The 27,431-nt window shown below is 43.0% G+C and overlaps 2 protein-coding genes across 5 annotated transcripts in view; one reads left to right on the plus strand and one right to left on the minus strand.

The window, feature by feature from the left end:
* Window positions 1-39: 39 nt before the first annotated feature.
* Window positions 40-9,698, minus strand: RB195_018886 (uncharacterized protein; the record flags this gene model as incomplete). Of its 2 annotated transcripts, XM_064186507.1 has the most annotated exons (5): window positions 40-189; window positions 283-408; window positions 8,933-9,036; window positions 9,485-9,551; window positions 9,666-9,698. In XM_064186507.1, the coding sequence occupies 5 exons, from the start codon at window positions 9,696-9,698 to the stop codon at window positions 40-42; spliced, it is 480 nt and encodes a 159-aa protein (XP_064042388.1). The 2 variants fall into 2 exon arrangements, with proteins under 2 accessions (XP_064042388.1, XP_013305586.2); XM_013450132.2 differs by lacking the exons at window positions 9,485-9,551; window positions 9,666-9,698 and having other exon boundaries at window positions 8,933-9,028.
* Window positions 9,472-27,431, plus strand: part of RB195_018887 (uncharacterized protein) — a gene marked incomplete at both ends in the record, with an annotated part of 28,950 nt that continues 10,990 nt past the window's right edge. The window contains 10 exons of one of the 3 annotated variants that reach the window (XM_013450133.2): window positions 9,472-9,524; window positions 12,778-12,851; window positions 12,970-13,077; window positions 13,242-13,344; window positions 13,418-13,506; window positions 13,919-14,045; window positions 19,411-19,525; window positions 19,597-19,740; window positions 26,731-26,882; window positions 26,937-27,070. In XM_013450133.2, coding sequence (XP_013305587.2) covers window positions 9,472-9,524; window positions 12,778-12,851; window positions 12,970-13,077; window positions 13,242-13,344; window positions 13,418-13,506; window positions 13,919-14,045; window positions 19,411-19,525; window positions 19,597-19,740; window positions 26,731-26,882; window positions 26,937-27,070 — 1,099 coding nt within the window. Of the gene's footprint in view, window positions 9,525-10,260; window positions 10,278-12,777; window positions 12,852-12,969; window positions 13,078-13,241; window positions 13,345-13,417; window positions 13,507-13,918; window positions 14,046-19,410; window positions 19,526-19,596; window positions 19,741-26,730; window positions 26,883-26,936; window positions 27,071-27,431 lie in introns of those variants that run through there. The other 2 variants (XM_064186509.1, XM_064186508.1) reach the window with 2 other exon arrangements.

Genomic DNA, 27,431 nt, shown 5'->3' on the forward strand with positions numbered 1-27,431 from the left:
ATCATTTAATGAAAACAGAACTCAATGACAGCTGTTACATCATGCCTTGACAGCGAACAAACGCATAGGAAATGCATGTTCTTTGGCCTTCTGTTTCGCACTCTTCTGGCACTTCTCATGAGCCGTTAGAAAGCGACGGATAGCACGAGTCTTCCTCTTACGAAGATCAAGAGGTTTACGCTTCGATTTCTGTAAGAGTTTAGTGCAGCTCCAAGTACTTATTGCTTTCAACAGCACTAGAAAACTAGATCATGATGCCAAACCAAACTGACGAGTACGCACTGCGTAGAGCTTCCGGAGTTCTTGTTTCTGAGTTTGACGAATCACAGTTTGAATGCGAGCTACATTTTTTGTGACAATCCTAATTTTGCTCAATTTCGCTGGAGCGCCACCTGTAACCTTGACCACCTGCAAAAAAAAAAAAATTAACAAACAATTCAGGTAGGTTGAAGCTGTTGAAACTGCAGCATGCAGCATTCAGGAGTCGCAATTTTTCCTATATGCTAGATCCAACCACAACCCACTATCTAGGTTATGTTTAATTACGAGTTTAGTACTAGGAAATCAACATGTTAGAGGACAATAATAACGAGCAATGACACAAACCTTCCAGCTGCTCGTTCGTTATCAAAGACCGTTCCTTATTCAAACCCTTTTCTTTTTGCCTATTAAAAAACGGAAAAAAAAATCGACTGAAGCAGGAATATCTTCTCGTGCGTTCAAAGTTCCGAGTGCTCGAAAAATTGTCAAATTCTTATCACTGGGGAATTGAAATCGTTCAAACACTGAAGTCGTCAAGGTCCCGTAAAATCGCGTTTGATAGAAATCTTGGACGTTGGAACATTCGAGAATTTTAACCTCCAGGGAATTGGTTAAGATCGACAATTCGTTAACCGAAAGTTTCTTATGCATCTATATACACTGCACGCCTCACAAGAATAGCGTAAAACCAGAAGTTTCAAAGCGAATCTTGAGGACGTTTAGCATTACCTAAATCCAACTGCGGAGCACTTGCGAAGTCTTCTCTATGTTCCTTTTATTATTAGTAATAGCCTGAATGTCCGGCTAAATCCGGACATCAGACTTCCTGCAGAGCACGCTTTGTTCACCTTTGCTGGTAGAAATTAAATGTAATTTCATTTTGGAAAAATTAAATTCGTATTCTTTCTAACGGCGCTTATTTTATTTTCCTTTAAAAAAATTCAAGCATTCGTGAAATGATTATGAAATGAAGTGATAATTGCATGTTTTTTTTTTCTTAAAAATGTCAGTAATACATTCGGAGAATATTCGAACTTGATTTTACATCTACATATATTTCTTCGGAAAATTTGGAAACATAATTCAAAGCATGAGCTTTTCTTTTCTTCTTTCACAGCAATTAGCACAGAAAAATGTACTAACATGAAATGACATAATCGTCGTCATCGTTCTGATAAAGATAAGGTTCCACATCAGATCACATAGACTGTTGGTTACTAATTAAGCAGCCTTTTGCATTCGTGCTTCCAATTTCTGAAGAAACAATTTCGCCAACCTAATGATTCATACGTGCGGTGGAGTACATAAGGGTGAAAGGCTACACAGCAGCTTTCCCGGCCGTAAAATGGTTCTCAACGTATTGTTTACTTCCTAATAAATTCACTCAGAGTTATTGCACGGTACTACCGCACCGCGGCATTTTGGGACCGGTTTGAATCATTTTGTTCTTTTCTGGCACTAGCGCACCAATTCGACGCCGTGGGACCCGTTTAAGCCATTTTATCGCTTTCTGAAGAATCATGCTATATAATAACGCACTTAGTCCGTGTATGTATGTGTGTGTCACGAAAATACTCCATATTGATGCGAAAATCTGCACCGATGAGGTGCCGAACCATCGCCATGGACGTGATAGGCGAGCACTCTTCCCTTTCACCATTGTAAACGGGTATGTTCCTATCCATGTTGGATTTGATAGGCCAAGTTAATTTCTGTCATACGTTAGTGAGGGTGAATAAAGTTTTGGGTGCGTATCGTTAAGTACCCGCAGCCTCCGCAACAACCTATCCTTAGGGGAAAGGACTGGCAACGGCTATCGTTAACTGCTCTGCGCAGCAGCTAATAGCGTCAGCAGAGCATTGCGCTGCGTTCGCCTTACGCTCCGCCCATCACATCGTCCATCTTCGGCCTTCATCGTCTAATGAGGTGCGAAGCATGGCGAAGCATGCCTCGCAGGAGCACGTTATCTCGGGTATTGCTTCTGTACGGAGTACCGATCGCTTACGTATAGAGATAGAGGATAAAGGGAGGACATGTATAGAGAGAGATACATCGAACGATTGCACACCAGAAATAGAAAATAATAGTGTTTTATTTGTGTAGAACAAAAAAAAAACGAAATCGAATCTTACATGGATTTAATAGTCTGTATAAATACAAATATACAACTATATTTTCTATATAGTTTTTTCAATCACAAATCTATATCTTTAAAAAAACCAGGTTCTCGGTTCTGCACCTTTTAACTTTTATTTTGGAACGTTTTCAATTTTCAGCTTCATTTATGTTTCCTGATGTTTTTTTTTTCTTGTACAAATCTTCTAACTTCTTTCATTTTTAGTATTTTCATTTTCTACGTGTTTTTCACTTGCTACGTTGGTATCTCTTCGTTCTTTGAACGTTCCTGGCAGTCACCTCTATCACAATACAAACACAGCACATGACCTCAGTGACGTGGTGATGGATGGGCGTGTCTTAATGATCATAGTGGACGAAGATATCCCTGCTCCGACAACCGACAACCTCTCCTGTAGGCACTTAATCGGCTGCGGGTATCTAACGACCGCGCTCCCTCCACCCCCATTTTTACTTCCAAATTACCAAACTATCATGATATATAATTCTTAGGCTTATTCTGTCATGTGCGTGTCAGTCACGAAATTCGAAAAAGGGGGAAGGGGGGGGGGGGGGGGCGACGGGTCCACCGGCGTCGGATTGGCGCGCCGGCGCCGAATACCTATGGAGGGGGGGGGGTCTCGCGGCATCGAAATGGGGCGTAATAACTTTGTGTGACGTGGCCACTGCACGTGTTGCATTGCACCTCCATGACTCCTCCGCGTATCTCTCTCCTTACACGTTTGCCTCAACATGGTAGCATGCCTTCTTCAGGAAGTGGAAACATGCATGAAAACGACTGCTTAAATAGTAGTAAACAGTTTACATGATCTGACGTTGAACGTTATTCATTCTACGATAGCTGTTGGGGGAAATCAGGAGGAACACCCTGACTACTTCTAGAAAACCTACTGAACACCTACTTCGAGTAATACTTTCAAATTGTACCTATATTATATTGGTATCGAAGGAGTGTTTGAAGCTGATGATTGAATATTATTCAAATGTAGAACTGGCACGTTTAGAGGGAAAACTCTGTAATCTTTCGCCTTAATTTATAGCAAAAAAAAAGAGAAAGAAAGCGTTGTAGGAAAAGTACAAATCTAATTTTACAGAAAATGCCACTACTATAAATTTTCATTGAACAGTGGAGGGGAGCGAACCGAACACCAAAGAAAATCTGAAGTCCCGCATTAGCTGGACATTAGGACTGGTATATTATATAGCACCAGTCTGAACGTCCGGCTAAAGCCAGACCTCAGACTTTCGGTGATTTTAGCTTCGCTCCCCTTCACTGATCAATGAAAGTTAATAGTAGTGGTGTTTTCTGTTAAATTAGATTTGTGGTTTTTTAACAACGCTTTCCTTCTCTTCTTTATATTATAAATTAAGGCGAAAGATTACGGAGTTTTCCTTCCAAACGCGTCAGTTCTACATTTGGATCGATATTATAATATTAATAATTATTCGATAATATTCGATCATCAGCTACAAACACTCCTTCGATGCCAAAATAATATAGAAACAATTTGAAAGCATTACTCGAAATATGGGTGTTCCTCCAGTTTTTCCCCAATAGTTATCACAGAATGATGTTTTGACATAAAATAACGTGAAAGACATCATCCTACTGATAAAGATAACGTTCCACGTCAAATCACATAAACATTTTGCTACTATTTAAGCAGCCAGTTTCTGAGAACGGCATGCTACAAACTTGAGGCGAAAGAAGAAGGAAATAGGCACACGGGAGTAGTCATAAAGGTGAAGAGCAAAGCGCCAAGTGGTTACGGCTATGAAACGGTTGCAACCATTTACCTTTTGCGTCATGCACACTAATTTATTGCGTTCCAATGACCGGGTTCACCGACGCCGGTGGATCCGTCGCACCCCATATTATAGCAATCTGGCGCCGTTGGACCCGTCGCACGCTCTTCCATAGGTATCTGGCGCCGGTGGACCCGTCCCACCCCCTTCTATAGGTATCTGGCACCGGCGCGCTAATGCGACGCCGGTGGACCCGTCCCAATTCCTTCTACAGGTATCTGACGCCGGTGGACCAATCCGACGCCGGTGGGCGAGCGTCCGTCGGCGTCGAATTGGTGCGTACTTCAGACTTTCTGCGTTGTTTGCTTCGTTCGTCTTCACTAATCAACGAAAATTAATATTAGTGTTATTAGTTCTATGAAATTGGACTCCAGCAATCTTTCTTCCTTTTTTATATAACAACTATAAGCGAAATATTTCATAGTCTTCTTTCTAAACGCGTCAGTTCTATGTTTGGAGAACATTCGAACTTCAGCTTCAAACACTCCTTTCCAATATATTATAGACAAAATTCAAAAGTATCAAGTATGGGTTTTCTTCCTGTTTTCTATAAACAGTTATCAGAGAATGATGTTTTGGCATAAAATTATGTGAAAGACAGCATCCTATTGATAAAGATAACGTTCCACGTCAGATCACATAAACATCTTGCTACTATTTAAGCACCCGTTTGCATGCGTGTTTCCATTTTCTGAGAGCGGCATGCTACCAACTTGAGGCGAACGAAGAAGGAAATGAACACACGGAGCAGTCATATAGGGTGCAAAGCAAAGCGCCCGTGGCCACGGCTTTGAAACGGCTGCAACCATCTATCTTTTGCGTCATTCACACGAAGTTATTGCGCATTATTTCGACGCCGGTGGGCCCGTCGCACCCCTTCTATGGGTATCTGGCGCCGGTGGACCCATCGCACCCCATATTATGGCTATCTGGCGCCGGTGGACCCGTCGCACCCCCTTCTACAGGTATCTGACGCGGTGGACCCGTCGCACCCCCTTCCATAGGTATCTGGCGCCGGTGGACCCGTCGCACCCCCTTCCATAGGTATCTGGCGCCGGTGGACCCGTCGCACCCCCTTCCATAGGTATCTGGCGCCGGTGGACCCGTCGCACCCCCTTCCATAGGTATCTGGCGCCGGTGGACCCGTCGCACCCCCTTCCATAGGTATCTGGCGCCGGTGGACCCGTCGCACCCCCTTCTATAGGTATCTGGCGCCGGTGGACCCGTCGCACCCCCTTCTATAGGTATCTGGCGCCGGTGGACCCGTCGCACCCCCTTTTTCGAATTTCGTGACACACAGACACACAGACACACAGACACAGACACACAGACACACAGACACACGGACAGACAGACAGACAGACACACGGACTAAGCTCGTTATTATATACCAGTCTGAACGTCCGGCTAAAGCCGGACTTCAGACTTTCTGTGGAGTTTGCTTCGCTCGCCTTCACTGATGAACGAAAATTAATATTAGTGCCGTTTTCTACGAAATTGGACTTGTGCATCTCCAACAATCTTTCTTCCTTTTTTATATTATAACTAAGGGCGAAACATTTCATAGACATCTTCCTAAACGCGTCAGTTCTACATTTTGAGAACATTCGAACTTCAGCTTCAAACACTCCTTATCAATATATTATAGACAAAATTTAAAAGTATCACGCGAAATATGGGTTTTCCTCCTCTGTTCTATAAACAGTTATCAAAGAATGACGTTTCGGGATAAAATTACGTGAAAGACATCATCCTACTGATAAAGATAACGTTCCACGTCAGATCACATAAACATCTTGCCACTATTTAAGCACCCGTTTGCATGCGGGTTTCCACTTTCTGAGAGCGGCATGCTACCAACTTGAGGCGAACGAAGAAGGAGATGGACACGCGGAGGAGTCATATAGGGTGTAAAGCAAAGCGATACAGTGGCCACGGCTATGAAATGGCTGCAACCATCTATATTTTGCGTCATGCACACGAAGTTATTGCGCACTATTTCGACGCCAGGTGGACCTGTCGCACCCCCTTCTATAGGGATCTGACACCTGTGGACCCGTCGCACCCCCTTCTATAGGAATCTGTCGCCGGTGGACCCGTCGCACCCCCTTCTATTGGTATCTGGCGCCGGTGGACCCGTCGCACCTGCTTCTATAGGTATCTGTCGCCGGTGGACCCGTCGCACCCCCTTCTATTGGTATCTGTCGCCGGTGGACCCGTCGACTTTTTTGACATCTGGCGCCGGCGCAGAATCTGACGCCGGTGGACCCGTCGACCCCTTCTTTTCTGGACATCTGGCGCCGGTGGACCCGTCGCACTAGATCTGACGCCGGTGGACCCGTCGCACCAACTTCTATAGGTATCCGACGCCGGTGGACCCGTCGCACCCCCTTCTAAGGCTATCTGGCGCCGATGGACCCGTCGCACCCCCTTCTAAGGCTATCTGGCGCCGATGGACCCGTCGCATCCCCTTCTAACGCTATCTGGCGCCGATAGACCCGTCGCATCCCCTTCTAAGGCTATCTGGCGCCGATGGACCCGTCGCACCCCCTTCTAACGCTATCTGGCGCCGATAGACCCGTCGCATCCCCTTCTAAGGCTATCTGGCGCCGATGGACCCGTCGCACCCCCTTCTATAGGTATCCGACGTCGTGGGACCCGTCGCACCCCCTTCTATAGGTATCCGACGCCGTGGACCCGTCGCACCGCCTTCTAACGCTATCTGGCGCCGATAGACCCGTCGCATCCCCTTCTATAGGTATCTGGCGCCGATGGACCCGTCGCACCCCCTTCTAAGGCTATCTGGCGCCGATCTCACCTCTATAGGTATCCGACGTCGTGGGACCCGTCGCATCCCCTTCTATAGGTATCTGGCGCCGATGGACCCGTCGCACCCCCTTCTAAGGCTATCTGGCGCCGATAGACCCGTCGCATCCCCTTCTATAGGTATCCGACGCCGGTGGACCCCTTCACACCTCATTTTATAGCTTCCTAGCTTCGAGGCATTAACTCGACGCCGGTGGACCCGTCGCACCCCTCATTTTGAATTTCGTGACTGACACACACACACACACACACACACACACACACACACACACACACACACACACACACACACACACACACACACACACACACACACACACACTGACTGACTGACTGACTGACTGACTGACTGACTGACTGACTGACCGACTGACTGACTGACGACTGACTGACGACGACTGACTGACTGACGACACTACTGACGACGACACGACTGACTGACTGACTGACACTGACTGACTGACTGACTGACCACACTGACCACGACACTGACTGACCGACACGACGACTACATCACACGACACACTGACACACACGACTGACCACACACTGACTGACTGACTGGACTGACTGACTGACTGACTGACTGACCGACTGACTACGACTGACTGACTGACTGCGACTGACTGACGATGACGAGCTGACTGACTGACTGACTGCGACTGACTGACTGACCGACTGACTCTGACTGCTGACTGACTGACTGACTGACTGACGACTGCTACGACTGACTGACTGACTGACTGACTGACTGACTGACTGACTGACTGACTGACTGACGACTGACTGACTGACTGACTGACTGACTACTGACAGACACACAGACTGACTGACAGACGACAGACAGACACACGACAGACGACAGACAGACGACCGACCACAGACTGACAGACACACAACAGACAGACAGACGACAGACTGACAGACAGACTGACTGACGACGACGACTGACAGACTGACAGACGACAGACGACAGACAGACAGACAGACTGACAGACGACAGACAGACGACACACACACACACAGACAGACACACACACACCACACACACACACACACACACACACACACACACACACACACACACACACACACACACACACACACACACACACACACACACACACACACACACACACACACACACACACACACACACACACACACACACACGTGACAGAATAAGCCCGTTATTATATAGTAGATCATGATCATAATGATATTCCTCTAGCATGTTAAAGGCAGCATACAACGAATCTGACGTGGTGAGGGAATCCGCTGGAAACTGGATCCTGAGTGGCTCCGCTCATCTCTGTCCAATCGTAACAACAGGGTGGGACCCACTTTAGTTATTAGGAGGTACGTTAAAACGCACTTCCATGTACTCGCCGCGATCTTCTCAGCAGCCTATTCACTAGTTTCACTTAAAGAGGCTGATGAGGAGACCCTATTAATCCTCGACCGCTCACACTCCGGTGCGGCACGTGCACGAGGGCGTTGCAACTGAAATCGACGTGGAAAGTAGTTTTCCACTCATTTTTTGCGACGATCAGGGAGAGATGAGTGGATATGAGTGAACCCCAGATCCTACAGATTACCAGTTCTGGCTTTTCCCCCGGATTCTCTCATTCATGCATGCTGTCTTCGACCTATAGTAGAGTGAAAACGAAATGAAGCACGGTGCAGTTGCGGATATGGACCACAATTCCTACATATGCCGAAAGGCTTTGGAACCCTATAAGATAATCAGCGAGCTTCTTCTGTGAGTTAGTGCTTAAATGTTTTCTAAGCACGCATTGCTTTTCCGCATTAGTATTTGCTCAAAAAGTAGGGTTACTAGAGACTCGAGAAGACATCAGCTCGTACTTGCATGACATAAGAAGGTCTAAAACCAAGAACGAACTCTCAGTGACGCTAACTCCGACTTCTGATCTTGTGTTAGTTTCATGAGCTCTTCCTTCTTCTTACCACGGAGATCGCGGACCTTGATTTTCGTCATCTCAGCAACTGAAATCGAAGAACTCAAGTAAAAAGTAGAGAGAAGATTACTGACATACTGCGAAAAAATGACTTTGATAACTAGATAAGAACAATCGGGTAAAATGTAGTTGGTGGTGGGAAAGAGGAGGAGAGGATACCCACTGGTGTTCTCATTTCCGAAAGTAAATAAGTGAGTAAATCAGGACACTAAGACCTAAGCATCAGTCGAAGGCCAAGCGTCAAAACGTCAGCTTTTGATAAATATCAGTACCAATCTTGGCCACAGCTCAAGCAAATCAATAAGAGCTAAACATCAATCTTAGAGGATCTATGACATATAGGGTAAAGTTACTAAGAGAAAAAAATAAGAAAGAGCTTCCAGAAATAACGGCCGCATTGTATGACCCCCACTACATTTTTCCCCAACAATCTATTGCTAAAATATCGAAAGAGAAGTCCAATATGAAAACCCAACCTGAAACAGCTAAGTCAGCGATTCCCGAGCAACTCGTCAGGTGAGCGAAAAAAAAACGACTAAGAACCTACCATAGGTTTGAACATGTCTAACATGTAATTTCTAGACTGCACGAGACAAGTTCGTCTAAACGCGCCGCTCGAAGGCCAAACCATTTCTCGACTCTAGTATAGGCACTAACCTCGAAATAAGACCCATAAGAACTCCGAGGCATATTCGGGTCAAGACAACATGAGGCACGGTGCAGTTGCGCAAGCTGTTGCGCTCAAAGCGGCGCGGCGAAGCGTACGAGTTAGATTCCAGGTGGGACCCTTGCTGACACCATTCCTCGCTGTAGTTCCGGATGATCAGACTTCGATTCCAACCGCTATCTCCACTGCGTCGCTTTGAGCACAGAAGTTTACGCAACTGCATGCAACTGCAACTTTTGACCTTATTGTAACTTTGAAGGCAGAATTCACTATAATATCACTTATACGGATTGGGATAGACAAGTTCTGGTCACTATTGTACAGAGGTAGGGTAGTTCTACAGAACTTCTTCAACATCGAAACGTTTTGATCTATACTGTAAACTCGCAGGTGGCTGCAAGCGCTTTGTTGACGCAAGACATTTTTTTCTTTCTGTCTTTCTACACTTCTCATCAATCTACTTAAGCGATCAATCATATCAAAGAAGAAAGACCAACTTCAGTGCAGTTGCTGGTGGGTTTCCTTTGTCGTTTAGGTTACAAGCAGCATTTGAAGATGGAGTGACTCTGGCCACGCCCCTGTAGTATGGAAATCGCCTTCATGTAAGTTTGCAGGAACGCTCCTAATAATGGCTGGCGAATTCCAGATTTAGGCAAGTGTACCATTTGCTGCACACTTATAGGTTCTGGTTGTGTGCTGAACGACAAAAATTTTGTCATTCATAGAGAATTTTCGCGACATAACAATGGAAGGAACATGACAATGGAAGGAACTCCCCAACCATACGCCTGCAGGGCGTATGGTTGGATGCATTATTCCTATAGTGGGGCCTCAAGCTCGGAGCTATGGCAAGAGCGGCGCGGCGGAGCGAACGCTTGAAATCAAATTAGGGCTCTCGTCAGCCTCACATCGCTGCGATCCGTGTCCTTCGCTACGGCCAGCATAACAGCACCGCTTTAAACGTGCTTCTCACGCAACTGTATTGAGCTTCAGATGGTACTGACACGACTATATCTGCACGAGCCTGGTTGACTTGCGTCTGTGTAGCTATGGCTGCCGTTGGAGAAGCTGAGAGACTCACAAGGTCGCTCAAGCGCATTTGCACTCCACTCGCAAACGAATACTAAGTACGGCGTTCCGCTTGGTTAAGAAAACCAGAAAAAAAAACTAAAGAAAAAATTCAGGGGACGGATAACAGATGGAAATGCCTCTTTCTTTACTTTTTGAACATCCGGGATTTGGAGGAAGCTCGCTATCTGAAAATACTCCAAATGTTTCCAATGTTCTTTCTTCGACAACTGTAATCTACTTCCTCAACTTTGTGTTATCCCACAAAGACCCCTAAATCGTCGGTTGAATTCACGATATGCTGCCTTAAAACGAGTATTCGAACAACTCGATGAACCACCCAGCGCCACCTTCTGCTGAACTCGTGCACCTCCAATGAGATAAACCATCAGCGACTAGGAAGTTCTTATTTCTTTTGAGAACGAACAATGGAAAGTCTTGCGAAGTCGATGAAATTACGACGGAAGACTTCCTTCATCTAGCATTCGTAATTTGAATACAAGGAACGGTACCTGAGAAACCCGAATCTGAGAAACGCTGTCGTAATTCCCTTCCACTTGAATACAACTAACTCAAGAACTATCCATAATTTCACTGATGCGAGTGATGTATAAGCTCTTGGAGCAGGTTGTCTCAAATCAATCATCAAATATAAAAAAAACCACTCGCTATGAGCAGGTCAACATCAGTTCTGGTCGATCCACGCTGTTCGAAGCCTATTTGAGTAGTTTTTCGGCACCTCGCCGCCTAGATGGGATCTAAGAGAAGCCCTTTCCTCTAAATGACGATATAAACTGACAAATCAAATCACTACTGCGCTTCGAACACCGGTTGGATATACTTCGTTGTTCGAAGTGGAAACTAAAAGAGACGAGAGGCCGGACTCTTCCTACTCAACTTTGATGTCAATGACGTCATGAGAAGAACAGCTGAGAAGAATCCCAATGATATAGCTGCACCAGCATAGCTGACTTGGTGTTGGCCTACGAGGTGCTATTATTGGCTTGACACAGCACGAAACTGCAATTTGTTAATCTTTTATCGGAACTAACCGCAACCTTTGGATTTGTAAATGCAGTAGATCTCCTTGCGGCCTTGGCCAAGAAATACAAAAACTGAGCTAGTTGACCTTGTGGATATGTTCTGTTGATGAGACTGTATGCTGAAAAAAAAATGCCACGAGGGAATCCCTCACCCTACCCTCTAAAGCGTTCACGAAAAAACATCCCTGTGTTTTCGGTCATATTTCTCTAAAATCTTCAGATCGCGTTGCTAAGGGCGACTTACAAAAGCTTCCTATGGCTCAAACTGGAAGGGGTTGCCTGATTCTAGAAGGGAGTTCTGATCAGAAGCGGTAGGAAAGCTTGAGAGACTCGTCGATAAGCAGTTAAGGCAGGACATTAGCAGTATATGTCACAACAATGAATGGACTGCTTCTATGCGACCTCTTGCTGAAGATCGAACACGCTTTCGATATGTTCGAGAACAACACATCCCGAAAACACCAAATGCGAAGAAGAGATGAGATGCTTTCTGCTCCTTGTCTCGTAGATTTCTTCCCTCCAAGTACTACGTCCTAAATCTGCGAAGAAGTTGGCAACCAATTACTTCCTTCCATTCATTCTAATGGATCGACTGAAGGTCCATCTTCAGCGAAAAAGTGAAAGAATGTTGCGAGGAATTAAGGGAATGAACGAAACATCTGATGCTAGTATTGTCATCAGTGTATGGGTGGATGGAAGGGGTCAGGAGTTCACAATGTTGATCTTTGGAATTGTGACGAATACGAGGAACAACCGGAAATATGACGAGATGATGAAAGAATAGCACGATGTTACATTTTCGAGGAAGCTGCTACGCTCCATCTAGCCTATGGTACGCAGCGCGCGAAGTGGTTATTTCAAACCCAACCCATTACCACAATACCTATGTTCTGATTCATAATTTCGTTGGGTTCCTTTAGCTTCCTTACGATTGTTGTTTGAATTGTCACGGCAGATTTCTCTTACAACTTGACTCAGGGTTCATTTATAGGGTACGAACCTCCTATCCCTGCATGACTTACGGCACCGATGAAGCAATCATGTCTACGTCGTCCCCATCGGAAGGTTCATCTACTCGTAAACTTCTTTGTCTGCAAGTTTTGGTGCCGCTGGCTTTTGCCTCAAAGATTTAGCTTGGGACAGAAATCAGTGGTACAAGGATTTCTTAAAGTATATCTTTCAGCTCTGGGAATAAGGTCACTTCGACATCGGTCTCAGAGGGCTGACTTTCCAGAGGTTATCTTCCTGCCTGACTTTGACCTCACTCCGGATCCTAGTCAACAAGTTCCAGGTGACTGTCTTTCGTTTCGTTTTGTCCTAATAGTTTATGTAGGCTGTTCGAAATCTTCGTTATTAATTGCCGTAGTTCTTATATTCCATTGGGAGAACTGTTAATACACAACTCTTGTTTTTTCTTCCTTCAGTGATTTTCGGACTTTTCACCTTCCTTTTCAGATCACAGCGTTATAGACGAAAGCGAATTCGCTCTACTGAATGACAGAAAGCGACTTCGAGATGCCACAGAAGCAGTGGACATGTACGATCCAGGGATCAGCAAGTTCTTTTTCTTTCAAATAGCTTATTATTCACCCAGTCTTTGGAATGAACACAAGTTCTGGTCTTTCGTTAAGGATCAGGATGAAACCTGATATCCTCACATTTTACCGCACACCTGGGGCGTTCAAGTTCTGTCGACGTATCAGCAACAGTCCTTCAGTTGGTGAGAATTCACCTTTCCTTAGCTTTTACGAGTAGTCTCAGTGGTTTTTGCATGTGCTGCGTGAAATATAGCGCTTCATCGAATGAAAGAATGAGGTGCTTGTTGTAGTGTCGATCCAATAAGGGCGCATCAGAGCGTTCAGCTTCAATCCAGAATTAGAAATTTTATGACCGTACATCTGGCCTGTACAGTGGGCTGCGAAGGTCACCAGATATATCAAGTCAGTGTATCTGATACCAGTGTGTGGGCTCCGGAGAGATGAAAGGATTGGTTGATGCAGAGCGGTCTCGAACTGTCGACTGTGCAGCCAACTTCTTACCAGATGCATTACCTTCATCAGTTATCGTAACAAAATCGCGAAAATTCCTTGTAGCATGCACATTGAATATTCGTAGAGATGTTGAAATTTCAGACTATTTCCACGCAAGTAATCGTGGGTCGCCTCTTCCGGAGAACATTGTTGTTGAAATACTCTCCTACCTCAACAAAAGAGACTTGTGCAATGCTATGGCGACGTGCAAACTCCTTTACTCTTCTGGGTACGTTCAAAATTTCTTCGAAGTTGCTTTACTTCTATGCTTTTCTTCTTCTTTATCCGCTGTTGTTGTGTTCACGCCCTCAGAATTGTGGGATGCCACTTAGTCGACCGAATGGCGATTAACCGATACGCCTGAAATCTTAGTATCTACATCACTACGATATGCGGAACGTAGTTGCGCTGGCCACCCTGACCATTTCAGGCGTATCGGTTGACCATGTCACGCTAACATTACCTATATGCACTGTATAGGGAGGTTCCTGATATTTGTTTCTCTGTATGTAGAATTCGGGACATAGTATGTAACAGCCACAGCAAAAACGTGAAATGTTACCGAAGAATACAAGAATTAGATGAATCAGGAGCATGTCGCAGAAGCAATACCAAACGAAGCAACTCTGTGCAATCAAACATGTGATAGTCGGAGACGGTGCTCCGACTCCTTTCACTTTTGGTCGGTTAGCGAGGGGACACTTTCACTTTTGAGGGTTAACAAAAGGAACTCCTTCACTTTTGGACGATTGGCGAAAGGATTCTCATCACTTGATCTGCTCTCCGATAGCCAGACCCTTTCATCTTAGGAAAGTCCGGTTCCTCCCAATCGTAACTATGTCTACACTCATAGGAGCGGTGTACTGATGGGGCGTAAAGTTGGCTCAGTCACTGACGCAGGTAAATGAGTTGATTCTACGACTAATTATGCCACTAACTGACGTTATTTGATTTTATTTCGTATCTCGAGTGTTTCTCATGACTTGTTCAGTTTAGCTCCCGTGATTAATTTTATTTCTGGATTTCTTGACGGCGCTTCGTTTTTTCTTTGCGATATTTGCAGACTACGTCTGCTAATGCCACCCTTAAAGGTAAGGTTCGACGAGTGAATTGCTAACATTTTAAAGGCAGTATACAACAAAACTGACGATAGTGCCCATGTTCGCTGCTTGACTGCTGAAACTTGTTAACGTACAGTCCACTACCACAACTATGAATCACAGGGTTTTTTTTATAGGGACCTGACGGCACGCTCCGTATATGAAAACCTGCACAGAGGTTGATTTGGGGCTAGTTCGTTTGTGATCGCAATACAGTCATCCTTTCTGTTCATTTTTTAACTTCTGGCGGTTATCCAAAATGCCTCTAGTAGTATGTGCACTATGATTTTAAGCTCGAAGAATAGTCCATCTAGACGCTCCTTGGCCCGAATACACAGAGCTTCCCGTTTTCCCTATATAATCGTCACTATACGACCTGCATGTGTGATACACCACCCTTGATACCACGCAATCACTATCTTCCATATGGGGAATCCGCGCAACTAGGACTGTGCATATAGGTGCGATAGGGAGGACCCGGACCTCCTCCGGGTGAATACGACCTAGCTTATGGGGTGTAGTTCAAGTGATGAAGATCCCTTCACCAGCTGTCCGAAATTGAAAGGGTCCTTTCGCTAACGTCTAAAAGCGAAGGGGTTCCTTTCGCCGACTGTCCAGAAGTGAAGGGGTCGAAGCACTGTCTCCAACTATCGCATGTATGGTTGTGCAGAACAGGTAATATGCACGACTACGTACCAACTGACACTTGAGCTTCGCTGATGGTATCTCTACAACCCTTACGTCGTTCTGTAAACTCGCTTTGCATAGACCGTTCCGTACCGCTCAGTTCATATCAACAGATATGTAAAGCAGGCAGGACGGAATCTTTTCTCGGTGGTCCACGACGTTGGGTTTTTGGTAGGGGAGCCGTGTATGTGGAGTGTCAATCTACAGTCGGGTACCCACTGCAGATACCCAAATTGTGGGCCAGGTTTACAGACCATGTTTGTTTTCCTGGTTGTTCGATGCAACTCTTGCCCCCGTCCTGGATATGTTACCTATAGTGGAGTTTTTCATTTTGCTGGGATGCGTTGAAAGGTAGTGGACTAAGACGTTTTTGCTACTAGGTCTTCGCTACCACTCAGTCTTCCCATCCCATTCCGCAAGTAAATTTGCACGGTCAAGAAAGCCATTCAGTTGTCTAGCGACGCAACAATCATCTATGTAACGACAATACAGCAGTGTTTTGCGATCCGGTATAGGCTTTTGGATTTCTCTTTTGCGAAATTTAGGTGCTCTTTATCAGCGTCATGGTCTGCCTAATGCTCGATTCGTGTAGGTTTAAGGAAGCCTGGTGCTGCGTGAGTACTTAGTGAACACTTTGCATCCCAACATCGTTTGAAACGTTCGTATAGAGTCAAAGGACTCAGTGACACATTCGGGCTCGAACGACGTACTAAGAAGTTGCTTGAGGAGGCTGTTTGAACTGCTAAGGTGTGCAGGGAAATATCTGAGCAGCTGTCTCAGGACTATGTCAAGCAGGCAGGAAATTCTATCTGTGGAGCCCCAATACGAGTTACGATAGGTCTCACTTTAAAGTCACGTGGATTATTTGAAGCGAGACCATTTTCAGAGAAGTTATGAGTTTTTATCAAAAGTAATAGAAGCGGACACACAGGTAACTCAATCTTGAGATGTGTAAAAAGGTTCTTTGTTAGCCCTACTATTTCCGCTTTTTCAACTTCAACTCGTACCATGAGGGAGATATTGCTTTCTAAATTCATTTGCAGGGGATGAAACATATAGAGTGTCATCCTGAAGATGTTGCCTTGTTATCATTATGTCTGGTTTTGACAAGACAACACATTCCTCTCTTTTATTACTAATGAAGACCTTGATCTTTCCAGGTGTACGAAGATTGTGATTTTCTCGTAGGCTCGTAATAGAGAGCTTGGAATCTACGTGTTTTTTCTTGAAAAAATCTCCAGAACGCAATATACAAATGTCGCAAACACTCTGAACTCGTTGTCTCGCTTCAAATAATCCACGTGACTTTAAAGTGAGACCTATCGTAACTCGTATTGGGGCTCCACAGATAGAATTTCCTGCCTGCTTGACATAGTCCTGAGACAGCTGCTCAGATATTTCCCTGCACACCTTAGCAGTTCAAACAGCCTCCTCAAGCAACTTCTTAGTACGTCGTTCGAGCCCGAATGTGTCACTGAGTCCTTTGACTCTATACGAACGTTTCAAACGATGTTGGGATGCAAAGTGTTCACTAAGTGCTCACGCAGCACCAGGCTTCCTTAAACCTACACGAATCGAGCATTAGGCAGACCATGACGCTGATAAAGAGCACCTAAATTTCGCAAAGAGAAATCCAAAAGCCTATACCGGATCGCAAAACACTGCTGTATTGTCGTTACATAGATGATTGTTGCGTCGCTAGACAACTGAATGGCTTTTTTGACCGTGCAAATTTACTTGCGGAATGGGATGGGAAGACTGAGTGGTAGCGAAGACCTAGTAGCAAAAACGTCTTGGTCCACTAAGTGCTCACCAGTTCACTAAGTGCTCACGCAGCACCACGCTTCCTTAAACCTACACGAATTGAGCAGAGGCTTGCCAAAAACTCAAGATTTTTCCATGCTTTTCCATTACCGGCAGTGTCCCCAGTTTACATGGAAATCTTGTAAATTTCGATGGAACATCGATATTTTATTGGTGGAGTCTCGCTTTCTACATACGCTTACTTTGCTCCAACTTTTTTCTCCTGAAACTGCGACCTAATCTTAGAAAATTACAGAACTTAGAAAGCGAATCAGTCTTTTCGAATCGTTGTTCTCGGCTTCTAAAATCTGCTTTTCTCTTTTTCCTACAGTTAATTGTTAAATTAACTGCTTGTGAAAATTTGACTTATAATTGGAAACAAAACGAATGAAACAAATTTATTTCCCCTCCAATGTAGTATAATAATCTTTTTTTTTTTTTTTTTTTTTTTTTTGAAATTCTCCAGACTTGACTAGTGCTGCACCACGAACAAGAACCCCGCTCTAACCAGTCTTGGGCACGGTTTAACGATAGGAAAACTTATAACTTATATGTGTTAGAAGTAAATTGCTCCATAAATATTGTGGTGATTGTCTTAAATGTTACATTCTATAAATTACTCATCTGACATTTTCCTTTTGCTTTGTAGAAACAGTGGAATCCACATCTTTTACTGATGAATCAGACATGAGAAATTATGATTCTTTAGAATAGTAAGGTTGGCCATGACTTAATGTCCAGGAGAAGTGAGACTTTGACACGTACGTTTCTCTCGCATCGCATCTCCGAAGGGCAGAGTTAACTTGAGGACTTTAGGATTGTCAGTGCTATTGTTATCGAGCAGCCCTCACAACGGTATGATCTGCGAATCGTGACCGATTCGACTCTAGTTCACCTTGACGTTATCACGAGAAAGTGCATAGCATTCTTATCAGACTGAAATTTAATGTCAGCTTCTCTACTGCGCTTTCATACCTATGTGTTAAATACAATATATAATAGATTATATATACACAATATATAATAGATTATATATACACAATATATAATACTCTTGTGATACATCAGACCACTCATCAAGGGAGTCGCAACTTAAAGACAATGTATCACGAAATCAATGATATAGATGTCCCCCATGAATAGATAGGGGTAGGGAGCGCTACACTTCCATCGATGTGTAACGTCCGTAATCCAGCTAACAAAAGATAAGATAACGTAGTGGACGTTGATAAATGCCTTCGGGTAAGTGCCTACGCGTTCGACTTAAATTCTAGATATTCGAGGTTTATGAACGCTTCTGCAGCCTTACAATGACTAGCAAGGCGGACCGATGTGTCTAGTCAGTGTTTTCAACTACCCATAGAAGTGTAGTGGCAGTTTATCGACCTCAGAGGGAGGAAAGAATTGATTGGCTGTAGGACGGTTTCAAGCCATCGATCGTCATCGATACTGCAGTCACAAGTCGAATATTCAAACGGCGGGCTACACCCGTTTCTCTCCAACCAATAAAATTTAAACTTCCACCACTTTCGCACCTTTTTTGGATTACTAGGAGAAATTGAGCCTGATCCCAGTAAACTCGTGAACTACCTCCAACTCTTATCGATTCTTCAATTTCTTGATACGCCACTTCTAATAGTGGCAAGCGCGAAAATAGGTCGTGCGTTGTCAGCTAAGATACTTTATTAGGAACATATTATTACTCTATTAGGATGGAGGGGCAAATGACACTCACCATTAACAACGCCGACAAGGTTCATTTACAAAATAATCGGTGGAAGGTGGAGACATCAACAAGAAATTACTGCACTAAGTTGTTAAGACTGCTTAATTAGTGAGAAGCGATGTGCTTGAAGCGCGTTACAGTATTTGTGTTACGTGCCTTGTGAAACTGTAATTGAGGACAGGTTTTATACTAATCATTATGAAAATTCACCAAAGGGTAAAGTGTAACTGTACGACTTTCTCAAGGAAACAATAGGAAAAGCTGTATTTTGATTTCAGAGCACGTTGTCGAACCTGGGAGCACGTGGATTTGTTCAACCGCACTGTTTTCAATCACTCCCTTATTTGCTTTCTTAATAGGCGACTCAAAGTCATCCGTATGGCTGATACCAATGTTTGTTTTTCGTCAGTTCTGCAGCTTTATGTTTGCTTATTCTCAAGAAAGGCTCAAAGTTTCGTTTTCAGGTGGAAGACTGGCCCTTTCGTTCCTCGATTTCCGGTGTTTCTTTGGAATACCCATTAATTCTAACTCATCTGGATCTTAGTCGAGCAGTGTTTTCTGATCGGAGTCTCTTGCTTAGGATAATTAGAGGGTGCACACGTCTGCAGGTTAGTTTTGTATGTCGCTGTATTTTGAAAAAAAAAACGATTCAATTGTCAGTCGGACGTGAATCGATATAGGTATTCTCTTAAGTTCACTACAGTTTGGAAACATACAAAGTAGCAAGTTCCTTCACCGATTTATGGTACCATAAGGTGATATGGTTACCATACCATACTGATAGGGATAAGTCTTACATCAGATTACGTTAGCTGCTAACCACTATTTAATCCAAGGTCAAGTGTGATTTGATGGGACAGGACGTCCCTCGAATACGTCTCCGTCCCCCCAACACTCTAATCGGGGAAGAGTCACATCTAATAAACGTGCCCATCCCATCATCATGAGCTGCTGCTTACTAGCGACATTGACAGCGGACCGGAATGTTGGTTTTTGAAACTCAATATTACATAAAATTCTTGTTCTTATCCAGCTCCATCCCCCCATTGCAGAGGTGGATAGAATTGGACAAAATAAATGAAAACGCAAAAGAATGCATCTGAAGAACCTCTGCTTACAATATAGTTCAGAGACGCGACCGGGGAATTTAAAGGTGTTAGAATGGCGACCACGGGACCATTCCGTAAGGCTGAATCTTGGGTGAGCACTCCTCCACCGCAGTTCTTGAGAATGTTTTGTTAGAAAAACCTATTCTACATTTACGCGTTATTTAATAAGAAAGTAAATTTCGGAAAAAAATGAACTCGGCTCAAAGGTCGTTTGCTGCTAATGATCTACGATCTGAGCTACATGAAGAGTAAATTTTTTCTGATACAGTATCTTCTCTTTACTGTATCGTCATCTTCTCTAGTGATTCATATCAAGGAGATTTAACATTTTCTTCAATGGTTTATATAAGTATTCTATGAGCTTATTTCAAAAATGTATAACTAATATGCCTTATTTAATTGGTGGGCTAATATTATTGCCTGACACTTTTGTTTCCCGCATCTTGTGGCAGTCTTCGGAAAATCAATGCAATCGGTCGCGATTGTGCACATCTCGTCGAATTCTGGGAAACCATTGTGTTGTAGAAAATAAGTTTTGAGAAAAACGTTTGAAACTATTCTTTGAAGCGCCATGTTACATCATAAGTTTATTTCTAAAAAGCAAAGTTCGCATTAGTTGAGCGCTCCTGGCTGATCATCGTCGTTAACGATGATAAAAATCACCTGTGAGTAGTCGAAAACGACATATTACTTCATGAATCACATACTTTGCGCCACCCCAGCTCTTTTTAATTTTGCAAAAGTATCGGGATCGCATCCTTGATTTATGCATGGGACTGTCGGATAACAAAGCTAGTGCAAATTCCGAGAACAAAGTATTAACGTGCTATGAACTCTCAGGTTTTCCATCTTGCAGTGTCTGGGCTCTAGTTAGGTCCGATCCCTTCCGTCATAAGCGGAATTGAACATATAATCAACTCACAACATATGTTATCGTTTTTAAAGGGTTGCAATACCCTTGATTGTAAGGTACTAGGTCCGAGTTAACTATTAATACTAAGAAGCATCTAAATTTATGCATCATTCTCCAAGCTGAGATATTTGTGTATGGACACGTCTTTTCCTGTGCTGCTTTCACCGTCCGTAACCGAACATGAGATCTGAGATATCTCGTTTAGCACTAATAGCAAATGAGAATTTTTAGCCGAAAAAGTGGCAACATTTCAAAACACGTTCAGTCTCAAGGTTAGTATAAACAGATACAGTTTCTAGACAGTTCCAAAGCCCTAGCGGCTTTGTGTGTGACTTTTCAACACTCATGATCGGTGTCTGGCACACTGCATCCTCTGCGAAGCATCTCAGGTCGAGACTCGATGCGCTGTTATGAAGAGTTGCTGACCTTCAAAAAGCCTTTTTCTAAAGTATGGTAATGTATTCGGGCATATTGCTACCTTTTTTCAAGAGCATTTTTTCAATTTCTCAAATTATTCGGGTGTTTAATGTGGGTACTGCCCAATTACTTGTCTTTCCTTGTCTATTCAACTACCAACATACTATGTGGATTTTGCAATAAACAGAACCAGATAATTTCGTTTCAAAGGTCAAGCATGTAGTTGAAAGAAGATCCTCCCGAAACGACCCTGTCCACTCTCATTCTCTGCTACAATCGCTCACGTAGCAATTAAAAATTAGATATATGCGAGTAAATAAGTACTTAAAACTAAATTTGAAAAAATTGACGGGTAAATCATAGGTGAAATTATGTCGCAATTATTAGGTAAAGTTAGTGAATACAAATTAGTGGAAATGAATTTACTTCATTTACTGACGGTTTCAGGTGAACAGCGACCAAAGCACGGTTATGGAAGAAAAAAAAAACCATCCCTGCAGAATGTTCGAGATATAATAAGTTTTTATGAAGTTTGAACATAGTAACTGGATTTTGTTCGAAGCATCACACATTTTGACATTCAGCTTGAAATCGTTTCATCATACTTATTCTCTGCGCCACTAGTGTAGAGTGATTAAAATATCAGCCGTGATATTTTCATAAGGCATTAAAGAACACTTCCAAATTTTGATCTCTGTAAGTGATTTGACGGGTGCGTGTGAAGAGGGTCCCGGCGGGATTTTCAGCATGCCCCGGTCATGCCTCGTCAGAGCAATTAGCGATGGTGCGTGTCCTAAAGAGATTCACTTTCGTTGGCACCTAAATGACTGACTCTGCTCATCTACCGCTAATCATACGCTGCATCAACGGCTAGGATATAATTCACTATATACTAAATTGTCTTTGAGAATCAGACACATTCACTGCAATTTTGTGACGTGAGGTGATCTCAATTTTGTAATCGTACCAGAAGCAAGAGAAATCCTCACGTGAAATATGAGATAAGGATGTATCTGATAGCTTCAAATTACGTGCATAAAGATTTTCTTTGAAACGTAATATTCCAGCTCTTAAAAGTAAGGGTAATGAGAATTATCGTTATCCTGTAACTCCCAAGTTTTTTTAGCTTAATTTATTCCTGAACTTCTGCATCTCTGACTTCTTGGAACTTACAAGAAAAAAGAGTTCAAATTTGGTAAGATTTCTAGACTTTCTGAAGGAGATAAAGGCAAACTCATTCCCTTTCTTCATTAGAACACCATACAAATCCCATATACTTCTATCTAACACTATTATTGTTCGACTTATTCGGTAATTTCGACAGCTCACACCACTCTCCTTTGCATACTTCCTTGTAACTGCGCAGTTTTCTGCGTCTCTGTGGCTAGAAGAACATCTAATACGGTTGTCTGCGTCTTCATGAACAACTGGAGCGTGACCTCTTTGAGGTATGCTCGCGTATCCGCCGGCATATCCACTGGGTACGCTATGTCTCGGAGGCATTTGCGGAGAATCCGCCGGGACCCTCTTTACCGTTCCCCTGATTTGACTCCCTCTGAGGGTAGTTGGGAAAAATTCAGAAAATAGAATTAGTAGCTAGGTAGCAAAAAAAAAACTAAGAGCTTTTTTGTTTATAATATCGTGGAGGTGGAGGTTTTTTTTTTTTGAGTGATAATCTGAAAACTCACCATTGTTCGACGAGAAAGGTCTCCATTTAACTTTAACACTGTATGCAAAGAGCTCTCTTCTGCCGGAGATCGCGGTCGATTCTGGCTTCGGGTCTGGTCTGGTCTTGGCGATGCGTTATATGTGGACTTACAAACCTTGTTGTGCAAGTTTTCATTAGTCACTTTGATAAGTAATACTCCATATTTTATCGATGTCGTAGTATCACCTAAGTATACAAATGTACTCATGTTAGCTTCCAAATGTCTGTCATCTCTTTTTGAACGGATTTTCGAGTTTTCGGATTCTTCATATATTGAGTTTGCTGGAACGGCAATCATGCAAAAGAAAAACTATCAAGGGCTCATCAAAAATCAATACAAAAATAAAAACCGATTTGTTTGAAGAAATCCTTCTTTTTTAATTGTTGCACAGCATTTTGAGGGATTTTTGCCCTCATTTCATTATCCTTATAGTTCTTATCAGAGTTTTTATCGTCCTAGGGTCAACCAAACCTTTCATCCCTTCGGGGTCGATAAATTGGTACCAGACTTGTCTGGGAGGATAAAACACTGACTTGATACATTGGTTGGTCCTCGCAAGTCATTGTAAGAGCCAACACGTGTTCCAAAACCTCAACGATAACGAATTACGGTAAAACGCGTTGGCGCATCCCAAGTAGATTGATACGCCAGTGACTTTATCTTCTTTATTCATGAGGATTCTTCTCTCGTGCTCAGCATTTCTGCAGCATTTTTCTTTCTTACTCTTCGCCTTCCTCTTTTCTCTCATTTCCCTTTTCATCTCTCTTCTCCCTTTCCTTCTTCCTTCCTTCCTGTCTTCCCCCCACGGTATAACCTTTTTTTTTACTTTTGCCTCTTACAATTGGGATTTTCCGATATTGTGAAAATCTCCACCTACGCTTGACTGCGTTGTTGAAACTCGGGTTTATCTCGGAAGATAGCAGATAAGTAGCATCCCTTTTTGTATGTAGACAGCGACGCTCCCGAAATTTCTGCTAAATGCTATTTGTCTCGAAAGATCTCCAAAATGTCGTTCTTCAAGCTCTTTTAACGTTCTCAAGGTATGACGTAAATTCTCTAGTCGTGGAATAGTTTTTCCTGTTAAGTAATGATTTCCCAGTCTTAACGTATCATACGTTTTTTTGACATTATGGTATTCTGTAGGATTTTGTGTTGGATTTGTTCAAAAATTCGACTCAGTAAACGTTTATTCATTCGGAAAAGTGAGGATCGGATGTTTTTGAAGTTGATTTTTGGGTGGAGGGGATTTCGACTCCGCTCAGTTATCATGGGTTCGATAGTCGGAGTAGGCGATCTGATTTTCTTCACTTTGGAGAGTTTGCGAAGTGACCGTCCTTCCCCTCTTTTTACTTAGAAGTGAAGGCGAATAGAAATCAAAAAGATAGAGAAGGTAATCCTGAGCAATGGTCCGTAAAGAATAGGGCGGACATGCATTTAAAGCACATTTCTGCTTCTTGCAAAGATCCGCTAAAGTAATCAACAAATATTTTTGTTGAGAGATAAATTTGTCAACGAATAAAGGATATCTGGGAACGCACCGCGATGTGAACAATTAATAACAGGTGAAGCAGTTTCCACGAAGTTTTGTTCCTCTAAGAATGTTGGGCATGAAAATATGATTACTGCCACTTTAAACACCAGAACTTTATTATAGGAAAGGGAGGCAAGAAAAGATATTTGAGAAGCAGACGGAAATTCGCTACTAAAGTTCACTAAAACTGTTTTCATTCTTTGTGGTCCAACGTGGAAGAATTGGACCGGAAGAGGTTGATGAAGACGTCGGAATTTACACGTTTTTCCTTCTCTTGACTGTTGGAATCCTATCGATAAATACTGCCTGTTGAAAGAATGGTGAGATGTATCAGAAAATACTATTAGGGAACGTCTTGTTAGTGTAGATGAAGGGGTATGCATTGCTCCGACTGGGAGGAGCCGGACGCTCCTCAGGTGAAGAGGGTTTAGCTCATGGGGTGGCTCAGATGATGAGGTCCACTTCGCCAGCGGTTCAAAGGTGAAGAGGGCCCTTTCGCGAACCAGCGAGAATTGAAGGGGGTCGGAGCAGCGGCTCCTACTATCGCATCTATTGGGGTGTGGAGCATGAACAACCATGGTTTCTCATAACAGAAAGTCAGAAAAATGATGAGAGAGCATCTAGGAGGATAACATCGTGCATCTCCCACTAGGGAAAACCGCATTTTGACAGGCGAAGCAAGTTGCTTTGTATAGGATTTTTGAATAGACTTTTTGAGCAAATACTTTTCTGTCAGCAAAGCTGTCCGAGAAAAGTGTTTCTGGAGCAGAAAAGAGGACTTCTCCAATGTAGAACGTGTTTTGGTCTCTACATTTCGCACTACACCCATGGCTCTGTAGCATCTGAAATAAATTACTAGACTAGACTAGACTAGACTAATATGCCATATGATTAATCACGTGAACATGTCTGAAATTTAGAGGTTACTCATCTTGGAAGGATTTGGCTTCGCTCTACATATGTTAGTCATTCAAATGAAAATCTCGAGTGGTTCAGGCTAGACTCTTGTCCGCCTTCTGCAACTCTACAAAAACGGAGAATTATTTGACAGAATCTTGCTAGAGTAAGTTAAGGGCATCGCTTATGACATATACGCAGCGACACCTTCCTTTAGATTTGATGAGAAACTACGGTTGTATTGTTATCCAAATAAGGTTTTTTTTTATATACCTATGTATTTATCGTAATTATGCAGGATTATGCTGGAGGTCCAAACTTTAGACAGTATTCCGTTCCCAGGGGCTCTGGAAACTTATATGCTCTTGGCAAAGCATTTATGATTAACACAATGGACAGCTAAAAGCAGCTCAGCATAGATTGAAAAAATAGAAGGATAAAGTCTCTGGCGCTCCAATTCGCTCCGGGCATAGTAACGCGCTTGTCGGAGTCATTGGAGTTTTATGAACGCGCGTTGGCTATACAATAACTAGCGGGGTCAGCCGATGTATCAAGTCAATGCTTTATCCTCCCAGACAAATGTGGTGTCAATGTATCAATGGGGATGAAAGGCTTCGTTGGCTCTAGGAGTTCCAAACCGTTGACCGTGCAGTCGCAGTCAGACACCCTACTAATTACTTCACGCAAACCTCTGTAGTTATATTGTTCCCTCATACATCTTAAGTTTGGTGTTGTTGTTAGCAAGGTTATTAGCTGTGTTGTTTGGGGAACGTACACCATAGCCTTGTTTTCGCAACTAACGACAGAAAGTTGGTTGTATTTTTCGGATTCAAAATTATGCGCACACTAACTTTGTTTGGTTAGCCTAACCAATACTGTTTGGGATGGATTAGTTATACTGCGCCAACATCTGCATTGCTATAACACACCCTCAGAAATGGCCGTACTAGTCGCCCGTAAAGATAATATACCTGTCTTTCGTTCTCATCCTTCCTATTCCTATTTATTTACTGACTTTTCAGGCTCTTTCCATGGAGGGACAGGATATGGGTGAAGATGGTGTTGAAATTTGCATCTCAATAGGAAAAAATCATGCGTTAACTCATCTTGACTTGTCCATGACCGTAGGTGTTACTGCATCTGCCGCACAAGAAATATGTTTGGGGTGTACAGCGTAAGTTTATTTGATGATTTTTCTTCTTCTTTCTCACTAAAGTGGAATTTGCAGTATTCAGCATCTAAATCTGTCTTGGAGTAGTTTGGATCGGGATACTGTGCTTATGTTCTGTTCAAATCTCGCAGAAAGTGTAACGAGGTTAAACATGGCTGGTTCACTGAACAAGTCATCTTTAGATGATGATGGTTCGTGATCTTCCAGTTTATCATCTAAGATACTTATTTGTGTTCTTTATTTAACCAATTGATCAAGCTCCAAATTATTTGCAGGGAACTTTTTCATGTACTTATCTCTGTTAGGTTAGGGGTACCAAAAATTAGTGTACTCACGTCAATTTCAGCGTTGCTTTGTCAAAGACGATCTCTATTCTACAGATCCGTGACTGAAAATTTGAAAGTAATTAAATAATGATCTGAAAATAATGACAATTATAATAAGCGGTAGCAGCATTAGTGACAGTAATTCTGGCAATAATAATAATAATAATAATAATAATAATAATAATAATAATAATAATAATAATAACAATAATGGTGATAATAATAA

This window comes from Necator americanus, chromosome II (assembly GCF_031761385.1).
Source record: "Necator americanus strain Aroian chromosome II, whole genome shotgun sequence".
Taxonomy (NCBI): Eukaryota; Metazoa; Nematoda; class Chromadorea; order Rhabditida; family Ancylostomatidae; genus Necator; species Necator americanus.